We start from the raw sequence: 11,059 nt of genomic DNA on the forward strand, positions 1-11,059 counted from the left end.
CAGGGTTGCCAACCCTGCATTTTAGTTTTTACTGACATGAAGATCTGAAGTTGATTTTTTTTTACTGAGATAGTAAACATTTTACTGACATCACTAAAAATATCAAACAATACAACCATGTCACAAAAGTGTGTACTCACTCATGATATTCTGTACACAGGAATTCAGAATTACGCAATTGTTTTAGCTGCAGTTAATTGATCAATCAGGTTCTTTGGCTGTGTGTAATAACAGAAAACAGGAAATTGATAAATTCATGATCAGTGTCGTTTTATAATACAAGAAATGATTCTGAACGACAACAATCAATGTCAAAATACAATATGTTTTACTTCTACCCAATTTCATGGACATTTTCATTTATTTACGGGTTTACAGTGTTAAATGGTACATCTTTCTACTGACTGTCTGTAAATTTATGGACAGCTGGCAACCCTGCAAGCTTACACAAGTTGCGATGCCTGGAGCATTAAACATCAGCAGACACAGCAGCACAGGAGCCTGAGGAAGCTGATGGGGCGTTTAAACTGTGTCGTGGGGCAGCTCTGCATTGCCTGCAGTTGCCAACTTGAGAAGCAAAATGGAAGGGGCGCAGCATGCTCTCAGGTGCTAGGTGTCGCTGTTGCAGTGAGATCAGGGAACCAGCTGGGCAGCAAGAGAAGTCAAACACAACCCAAGAGTAGAGTGGCTCAGTTTGGTCCCAAAACCAAATTACTTCCTTCTGGTGGCAGGGAGTCAAATCCAGCAGTCAGGATCTGTCAGGAAGGGGCAGATGATGGCAAAGCACTTGCACAGGGATAATAATAACTGGAGCACCCTTTCATTTGATATCAAGCAGCAGTATACAGCTACTTTGCAAGACAAAGACCCATTCAAGAAACAGCACCATCTCTTAGCACATGGAACATCTCAGGGGCCCAGTGGTAGGTTAATTAAAGATCTAAAAAAGGTCCTTGTCCAGGGCTTCTCCAAAATCTCTCTCCCCACTTTGAGTATATGTATCAGTTAATTTCTGCCCTACGATGGAGTACGTCCCATCAGCTCCTGTTGATCAAAAAGGAAAGGAGAGAAGGGGTCCAGTTAAAAGATGAGAGTTGTGAAAGCAGCCCAACTGTTTGTCACGTGAAGTGGGTAAAGACAAGACAGTCTGGTCCACACCAGCAGAGAGTCCCCAAGAATCAAGAAAGCCAGTCCCAGACAGCAGTGCATTAACCTACAGGGCTAATGGGTCAACGCCCTGGGCAACGGTAACAAGGAAAAATATCTTCTGGTCAAAAAAGAGAGAGAAAATAGATGTAGAGATGATTCTGCATTAACGTTTTCATTTTGATCCTTGTTGTAGTTAGGTGGACAAAAGCAACCAGAATTAATAAGATTCCTTACAATAACTCACAAATGTAAATAGCCCTCCACCATTCTCTTTCTCTTGCATTCCTGTTCCCTTCCTGAGCTCTCAGTGATGTTCTCTAGTATGTATTGCAGCATTTGCTCACATTTGCTCTATGTTTCTTAACTAGTGGGTCATGAAAATCAACTGGAGTGTGGAGGGAAGGGGGTCATGAAGCACTGAAAATTTTATTACAATCTAAAGCAAAGAAAGCCTTGCTCCTTCACTTCTTGCGCACCCTTACCTTTCAAGGTCCATACTCTCTGTCAACTTCTTAAAACACACAGAGAGCTTACAGTTATCAGAGATACATTTTTACTTTTTTATATTAAATGTAAGGAGGGCATGAAAACTTTTAATTTCAAATAAGGGGCTATCAACCTGAAAAGATGCAGACCCACTGCTCCATGTTATGAGCATCAGCTATCACAATGAGACTGATTATCTAAGATCCTCTACAGATAGTATTCTGTTTAGTTGGTCTCTGTGTCCAATACATGCTTGCTTATACATTACTGGAACCTTTGCCTGTTTTCTGAATTCAGCACTAGTGCACAAAGAAACTATAAAGGAGGTGCATTGGTGGGGGCAAGATTTTTAATCCCCTTATAGGAAATGGCTGGAGGAGCAACATTATTAGCACCAAAAAGAGTTCATTTATGGGCACGTCTACACTACCATCTTAAACTGACCTATGTTAGGGGGCTGATGTCCACACTGCCCTCCTTCTGTCAGTGGTGCGCGTCCTCACCAGGAGTGCTTCTACTGACTGAAGAGGGGCAGTGTGGGGGGCTGAGAGCCAGAGCCACCTCTCCAGCTCCAAGCTTCTCGCCTCCCTGCCCCCAGCTAGGAGCTGGAGAGAAGCTGCCTGGGGCTTCTCGCCTCTGATGCAGAGATCCGCACTCGGGAGTCCAGTCGGCCTTTGTGCTCCCAGCGGGAAACCGAGAGTCTGGAGAGACAGCCAGGCTCCCTGTGGGGAGCTGGGACCCCAGGGAGAAGCCCAAGCTGGGAGCCTGGATGGCAGCCCGGCTTGGAACGGAGACCCAGCAGGGCTGGGGAGCTGGCCGTTTTGTCTATTTGACAAGACAGCCGAGAGCTGATGTAAGGAACACAGTGTTTACACAGTCACTGCATCACCCTCACTACACTGACATAAGTCCTACACCTCTTGTGGAGGTGGAGTTAATATGGTGGTGTAGTAAAGCACTTGCATTGGTGGGAACAAAGCTGTAATGTAGACACTACCATAGTTAGGCTGACATAAGCTGCCTTATGTCAACCTAACTCTGTAGTGTAGACCAAGCCTAGGACTGGTACCAGTCACTGCCATGCACTTTCCACTGCAAACAAAAATCCACTGAGAAGCAACAGTTCATTCCTAATTTTACAATCAGGATTAGGTTTAAGATTTCTAGGCCACTTCATCCTTCATCAGATCAGTCTTGGGTGCCCCATGAAATCTAAATCACTGCTTTCATGTGCACTGTTTATGTTATGACAGGACATTACAAAATAGAGTCATGGTGTCACCAATCATAATACACCCAGAAAGTTCTGATTCTTTATTATTTAGCTTTGCAGAAAATAGGACACATCCATGCAAACTGCAATTGCCATGTAAGTTTCAAAACAGTGTAAAACATCCATTTGCTATTGAAAACAGACACAAAGTCACAAACACACACACACTCTGACAGGATGAGAAACTTAAAAAAAGAGCCATCTACCATTTGAACTAAAGGAGACATTGCCCTGCTGAAACTAGAGGTGGCTCCCTCCTCTCTGTGGGACAACATTCAGAGCACGTTATCACTCACATACAGAGCCAGTATTTCACAACTAGTAACTGTTTTCAGAGGTTAGTCTATGGACTTGAATATCCTTTGTACTAACTACTATATACCAGAGATCTCACGTTGGCACTGCTTCTACACTCCCCCACTCTAAATCAGCGGAAACTTTGCCGTGGGTGTAGTATCAGACCCAAGCACCCCTGGCATAAGTCCAGGGATGAGAAGCACACCTTAGCATTCTCCATATTCTCTTGTTTTGTCAAAGAAAAAGCTTCATTCTAAACTTATTTTCTTACCAATAATAATTATGTAGTCTAAAAAAATCTTTCATTTTTAATTTGCACTGAAAAGAGCAAGAGATTTTCTTTTACCTTTCCAAGGGTACTTCTTTGCATGCTCCATATAGTAACTGTAATGTGGGTGTAATAAATATTAAAAGAATATTATAAGGTTACAACAAAATGTCACCCAGAAATGTAATCTTAAATGAAAACAAGTAATTTATCTCTTTTTTTAGTTGTGCAATCGTGAAGGCAGCCAATGGTGGGGTTTTGTCATGTTATCTGTCCTCAAAGGTTGTCCCATAAGGAACCTCTGGTATTTTTGCACATTTGTATTCTGGAGCCACCTTACCCACATTTCCTCCCACACTCCACTTACATGCAACTATCATCACAATGGGCTTGATTTACTTCTGGTTCCCTCCCCAGGTGATTTGCCAGAGTGGGCAGATATATATTTCCACTCATGGCATCATAGGAGCCCAGGCCGGCAGAGGCCGCCCTGGAAATGTGCTGAATTGGTGCATTCTTGTGGCTCCTTGGCAAGGGCTCCCTTCTTTGACCCATTTGCTGAGTTATCTCAGGTAGCTGCAGGGCCCCCCATGGAGTGTGGTTTGCAAACAGCTTCTGCCAACACAATGCCTCTCCAGTTCTCCTCCCTGTACATCCTCATCCACGGGGTGTGTGGGTGGGGGTGTGTGGGTGTGTGTGTGAAGGGCCCAAGCATAATTTTTCCAGGCCCACTACAAACTTTTAACACCAGCCCCCTCCTGTAGTGGGGGTTGCAGCCTGGGCCGGCCCACCCCCCCAGGGCCTCTGGTAAACGTGTGCCCTTCCTCCCCACGTGGGGGCCGTGTGTGTGTGTGTGTGTGTGTGGGCACACACGTGTGTTGGGGAGTACAGCTTCTTGTGGGGCTGTCTGGTAACCAGGGCTTCCCTCACTCCGCACCGCCTCCCCTTCCCTCCTGCAGAGCCAGGCTCCCCGGGCACCGGGCACCTACCCCATGAAGCAGCCCCGGGCTCAGGTAACCCCCCCGCCGCCTGACAGGGCAGCCCGCTGGCGCAGGTCGGGCAGGCTGTGGTAACCTCCCCGCCTCACAAGGGAAGCCACAAGCCGCCCCGTGCAGAGGGGCCTAGCTCCAGCGCCCTCCACCCCACACGAGGGAAGCCCCAGCCCCCACAGGATCGGGGGGGGGGGTTCCCACATAACAGGCCCTTTATCACCAGGGCCCCCCTCAGGCCAGCCGGTGCCCGCCCCTCAGACACGCCCACTGGCACTGTCCGGCCCCTTTAAGAGGATGCCTCGGCCTGACACCCGCGCGCCTGAGCTGCTGACGTGTGATCGCGCGGCGCCTCTCCCAACAAGCCACGCGCCCCGCCGCCCCTTGGCCACCCGCATGCGCAACTTTTCACCTAGACCCGGCCCCTTCCCCTTTCCGTGGTGCGTCTGGGGATGTTACTGGGCCTGCGCGCCCGCGGCAAGGCGGAAGTAAGGCCCTGTTCTTTGGACGCTAGGCGAGCCCCCCTGCGCATGCGCATATCTTGTCCCGGCTAAATCAGGCGGGATTTTACAAAGGCGGCTGCCTTCCGGTCTCGGTTGTGCTCTGACGGCGCCTGCGCAATACCAGAAGGGGTGGGGGACTTCACGGGAGGGAGGGGGGGGGCGGCTTGATATCATTGCGCATGCGCACCTCTGAGGGGGGGGAAAATTACGCGCATTTCTTTAAAAAACGAACCGCTGGATGGAGTTGCCATTGCGCATGCGTGATAGCGGATGGGGGGGAGATCACCTTGAGACGGGTGTGGCTCTGCACATGCGCCATGTCATCATGGGGGCGGGGCGATTTTTCCTCAGTGAAGCCCTTCCTCCCCTGCCGGGGCGTGGGCCCTCCTGTGCACATGCGTAGTTCGTTCTCCTCCAGGGGCGGGGTCCCTCCTCGCGCGAAGGCCTCGCTCTCCTCCCCGCGGCGGGTCGGCTGGGCAGCACATTTGCGCGCGCAGGCGCACTGCGGGCCGCGCGAGCGAGCGAGCGAGGGGAAGTGAGGGCGGGCTCGCGCGCGGCGCCTTTTCCGGCGGTGTGCTGCTGCTGCCGCCGCCGTAGCTGCCGGCCGCGCGAGAGGAGCGGCGCGAGGACGGGACGGGACGGGACGGCCCTGAGGCGAGGAGCCGGGCGGCACCGCAGGTATCTGGCGGGCGGCGGCGGCGGCTCCCTAGGGCCGGGCCCGCTCGCGGCAGCCAGCGCCGGGCGCTCACCGTGTCTCTCCGTCCCCTTTGCAGGCAGGAGCCGCCGCCGCCGCTGCCGCCGCCCTCCATGAGCTGAGGCGCCGCCGCCTGGGCCGCTGGGAGCCAAGGCAGGAGCCGGCTGCGCTGGGCCCGGCGGCGAAGGGCAGGAGGCTGGGCCTGCAGCCGGGCGGGCGGATGGTCCGGAGCTGACGCGTCCCTGGTCCACCCCCAACCCCTACCTGACGGCGGCCCCGGGCGGGCTGGCGGCCCCGGCGGCCTCTCCGCTGGGCTTGGCGGGGTATCGGCCTGCCCGGTCCCTACTGGGACCCCCGCCCCGGCCCCTGGGGCGGGATAGGCCCGCTGGCCTGCCCCGGTAGCCTGTCTCCCGGGAGGTGAGGCTCGGGGTAGCGGGGCTCCCCTCAGCACCTTCCGCCGCTGCTTCCCCCCCCCCCCCGGCCGCTCGCCCCGCCGCGCTTCCGCCCGGCTCCCCTCGCCCGCCCGCCCGCCGGGACGAGGACACAGCGGCCTCCGGGCTCCGCTCCGCGCCGAAAGGGAAGGGCCCCTTGGATGCCGCCGAGATGGGCAAGGTGCTGTCCAAGATCTTCGGCAACAAGGAGATGCGGATCCTGATGCTGGGTCTGGACGCGGCTGGGAAAACCACCATCCTGTACAAACTGAAGCTGGGCCAGTCGGTCACCACCATCCCCACCGTGGGCTTCAACGTGGAGACGGTGACTTACAAAAACGTCAAGTTCAACGTCTGGGATGTCGGGGGCCAGGACAAGATCCGCCCCCTGTGGCGGCACTACTACACGGGCACGCAAGGGTTGATCTTCGTGGTGGACTGCGCCGACCGCGACCGCATCGACGAGGCCCGCCAGGAGCTGCACCGCATCATCAACGACCGGGAGATGCGGGACGCCATCATCCTCATCTTCGCCAACAAGCAGGACCTCCCCGATGCCATGAAACCCCATGAAATCCAGGAGAAACTGGGCCTGACCCGAATCAGGGATAGGAATTGGTACGTGCAGCCCTCCTGTGCCACCACGGGAGATGGACTCTACGAAGGGCTGACATGGTTAACGTCCAATTATAAATCCTAATGATAACAGTAACTACTTAGTCTTCAGAGAATTAAAAACAAATTAACCTGCCTGGTTTCCTAGAAGAATGATTCTCTTCCGAAAAAGTAAAACAAAAGCATCCATAGGATTATGATCACTTCTTCTCCAGTTACCACCCTTTCCTTCTACAGGCTGACTGGATTCCTGTTTTAACTCTTCTTGCTTGGCGTTAGGATGCTGTAATCTCCAAATGTGGCACGAACACAAGCAGTACATGCTATGGCAGACTTCCAGCAAACGGGGAAAGACACACTGTAGATTTGCTAAGTAATTTTTTTCCTCTCTTGGTAGCCCTTATAACGGTTTGATTCCTTTTTTGGGGGGGAAGGGGGTAACCATTTTCAATGTATGCTTTCTGGTTCTACTTTTTTGGATTTTTTTTTTCTTTTTCACTTGCTGTAGATTGCTTTTTGCATTCATGCAGAATATGTTGATAGGTCTGTTTCATCAGTAAACTGAAAATTATTGCTTAAAATCAAACTGCAGTCTGTCTTTTTATATTGAGGGCTTTTTTTTAAAAAAAAGTCCTTAATCTGTAACTAAATAGTAACTTTAAATCGGTCTTTTCATATCTAAGACTAACATGGTAAATAAAACCTTGCCTACAGTGGCAGATAGTGAGAATACCATTGTAATATGTTTGAAATGCATATCTGAGGTAATGTTAACTAGGTAATGTAAGAACTGCTTTGAAATATCAGCTGTGAAGTTCTGAACCATACATCATGCATGAGTAGGGATGCAAATAAGTTCCCCATATTATATAGCAACCATATAATGAATGAAATGTGAATGATGTAATAGTTTCAGGTTATACTCTATTCACGGTTCCTATGTCTTGCATTGTAAAGTTAATGATGTTTTAGCTGCAATCTTGACTAGTTATGTAGCAGTCTCCAATTTCAATGCAGCATATCTTTCCAGAAAACGTAGTAGCAGTAATGTGTAAACATTACTGTTGATTTTTTTTTTATTTACCTTTAGGCAAAAATCAAAGTGCGTCTTGCCTCTCATACAATATAGGAAAGATGCATTTGTTAATCTTGAGACTTTTGGAGACATTTCCTCTTCCAAAATTTGAAAATCTCATGTTTTCTGAAAAGCATGTATCTTTTTATCAGATGCCAAACCCGCCCCACTCCCCACTTGTTTCCTTATCATAGTCATTTAAATAAGCAAGCTCAGTTCTAAATTTTTAACTGAAATTAATAATCTTAACATTTGAGTAACTGACGTTTGAAGAAGTCAGATCACAATTTAGTTTTTGCAAAACCACAGATCTAACTTGAAAGTAGTTATAAACATTTTTGTGTCTCTGTTTCATTAACATGTTACTATAATTCTCTATGAAAGGAACTGTGATGAATGTCTGAATTTAAATCCATTGCGTTATTACTAATGAGGGTGGGGTGTAGAGAGTGAGCATATGACTATGAATGTAAACCTCCGTATATAGTTTTTAAAGGGCAAGCAAGTCACTTGCCAAACACAATTTTTAGATGTCTGTGACTGGCAAGTTATGGCACAAATAAAAAACCCACCCACATTACTGAGAATTCAGATCAGTATATAGTTTCAATCAAGTATTAATATCGGGGGCAAAAAATGTAAAGCAGCTGGGTTTTATTCAGCCTTAAGGATTAACTTCAGAATTCTTCCAGGAGTTAAACTCAACTGAGGAATTCTAGGAATGTACTCTACAAAACTAGAAAAAATGTTTTTAGTTTTTTTGAGGGTGTAAGTTTTACATTAGATTGGGGCATTACACTACATTTTTACGCAGTGTTGACGCTGCATGTTAAGTACAGTGTAGTATGGAGCTCTTACCAAAGATATATGGGGAAATAAAAATATCAGAGTTTATTTCCTAAAAATTTAATGTTTAGGACCCGTTGAAGAAAAATGCTTAGTTTAGACTATGGTTCCAAAAGAAAGATGCTCTTAGTGTGGGTTGCAATGGCAATGAAAGGGTTCTGGATGATGCTAGAAAATATAGCAATGATTCAGAAACAATTTTGTAAAAGGAAAAAGTACATTAGAAAAACAGGGCAAGTTCAATTACTTTAAATCATAATTCTGAAGGGGAAACTAGACGTCTTCATTTTACAAGTCCTTTTATGTCCTAATTGAATTGTTACTGCTCTATTTTCTAGTTTTTATAAATTCAAGAAATCATTTCAGTTAATGTAATTGGTCAAATAGTATGGTAGTGTAAAGGCATATAAACCAAACAATACCAGGATACTATTGTTTTCTTCTGGAACAAAAATAAAAAAGCCAAGCACAAGGTAAATGCCTAAACTGGAAGACTTGAAGCTCTATTAATAGTTTTCAAACTTTCTTAAACATCTCAATCAAAATGAAAAGTTGGATTTTCACTTTCAGTCTAAAGTGTTTACTGTATTTCTCTTCAAACACTGTTTGGGGCAGGTTTAAATTTAAATTGAATTCACAATTTTGTATTTCTTTGGTAATTTTTTTACTTTAGATATTCTGTTGTGTAGGTAAAAATAAATTTAATTATACTCTTGAATTTTTAAATGTTTTATTCTGGGGAAGACCCTAAAATTACTGAAACTTGTGTGGCAGATAATTAAAAAATAAATGACCTTTGCTACTGAACAAAATATAAAGGCTTCGTTTTCAAAATGTCTTTATAAAAGAAGCGGGGAAGGAGCGGGAGCAGTGCAAGTAATTATAGCCTGCAGGTTAAAGTGGCAATCTGTAAGAATTCCGATAATTTAAAAAACAATCTGAATTTTAAGAGCATTGACTTCTGTGTTCACATGAATTTACAAAGTAAACTGGAGTAAGTTTTGAATGGCATTAATCTTGTCTGGTAAGTGAATGTGTCTGTAGTTTTTCATCTCCCTAACTGCGATAAACAGGAATTTTGTGTTCTCAATATGGTTGTAGTGTTTGGTAAAGAACTAATAAGCAGAAAATAAAGCAATTATGCAGTGCAGCTCTCCTGGTATGTTACTTATATTTTGAATATGGGGAAAAGCAGAAAGGGTCTATATAATAAACTGGATTAGTGGCTTACATTCTGCTTACATAGAGGCCTAAATTCTGTATAACCTGGTCTTGAAGGCTTGTTTGTAATGCTATTAGTTTCTCTTTTGAGGAATCTTTAAGTCACGTAACTACAATTGAAAAGTTGGAAAGAGGAGACAGCTTCTTTTAAAAATTACTCAGACTTCCAATTACAGCCTCTTTTATTTCAGTAAACGTAATGTTTAATGTACTATGCTTTGTAAAACACTTCAGTATAAGATCTCTGCCCTAAGGAACTTACATTGTAACTTGGACAAATACAATGCACAGAACAATTTACGTGCCAGAAAGCATGGAGGTGCTGTTGATGAGGCAATCAGTCTTAGAAAGTTTCATGAAGAAAATGTCTTTGAAGGAGTAAAGGGAAGGTGCTTTTAGATTAAGGGGTAGAATGGAAAATGGGTTACAAGACAGCAGTTAGAAAATACAGAGGCAAGTAAGGAGTTATTGGTAGAGATGTAAATGAGTGAAGTTGTATGGAACTTTGAGGTTGAAAATGAAGCAACTAGTTCAGCAGCAAGGCAGTGAAGGGATTTGGAAGAGGGGAAGAGATGAGACCAGAACACTGAAAAATTACTTTAGTAGCTGCAATTGGTATAGAGTGGAGAGCAGAGATGTGATGTGACAGGAAAAGGCAACCAGACTTTGGAATTTGGATGTGGAATGACAGTCTTGACATCCTTGAAGATGGTTGAATCGACATTGAGAAGGGATAGATGAGATATTGGCCTTGAAGTGAACATGAGATTGAGGAAAAAAGCAAAGCTGTCCAGTCACCTTTCTTCACTTGTGCTGAAAGATCAAGAGGAGACAGGTGACTTACTTGGGAGTCATTAATATTGTCCTGCTGCCTCCAGCTAATTTTAAGAAGTAATTTTCAAATGCTCAGGTGTATTCAGTTGTTGGGGTTGTGGTCCTACAGTGGCTGCCATTTAAAAAATAAAAATAAAAAAATTCTGCAGTATCTAGCTTAGGTCTTGTCCACACACAAACTTAAGCCACCTTAACTAGGGGTGTGGCTATTAAAAGGGATCTAGTTAAATCCAGTGCACGTGTGTGAAGACAAAGCCTTAGGAAAAATAAACTAGTAAATCTAGTAACATGATGTTGTAGCTGTTGGTAAAAGTTGACATCGTAAGGGTGACCATCTGTACTTAGACCTGTGTGTGTATGCATGTGTTCAGCTTTTGC

At 46.1% G+C, this 11,059-nt stretch overlaps 1 protein-coding gene and 1 long non-coding RNA gene across 3 annotated transcripts; one reads left to right on the forward strand and one right to left on the reverse strand.

Annotated features, from left to right (window-relative positions):
• Positions 1–267: 267 nt before the first annotated feature.
• LOC137157478 (uncharacterized) lies at positions 268–4,961 on the reverse strand. Of its 2 annotated transcripts, none has more exons than XR_010921125.1 (3): positions 4,875–4,961; positions 3,552–3,589; positions 268–1,044 (listed from the first exon to the last, which is right to left on the reverse strand). It is a non-coding gene; the product is annotated as an uncharacterized lncRNA (long non-coding RNA). The 2 variants fall into 2 exon arrangements; XR_010921124.1 differs by lacking the exon at positions 4,875–4,961 and adding an exon at positions 4,463–4,585.
• Positions 4,962–5,314: 353 nt separating this feature from the next.
• On the forward strand, positions 5,315–9,776 carry ARF6 (ADP ribosylation factor 6). Its single transcript, XM_067554734.1, has one exon. It carries the CDS (start codon positions 6,263–6,265, stop codon positions 6,788–6,790), a length of 528 nt encoding a protein of 175 aa, XP_067410835.1. The 5' UTR covers positions 5,315–6,262; the 3' UTR covers positions 6,791–9,776.
• Positions 9,777–11,059: the final 1,283 nt, after the last annotated feature.

Source organism: Emydura macquarii, unplaced genomic scaffold, assembly GCF_026122565.2.
Source record: "Emydura macquarii macquarii isolate MOO-44397 ecotype Brisbane River unplaced genomic scaffold, CSIRO-AGI_Emac_v2 contig_1551, whole genome shotgun sequence".
NCBI classification, from domain to species: domain Eukaryota; kingdom Metazoa; phylum Chordata; order Testudines; family Chelidae; genus Emydura; species Emydura macquarii.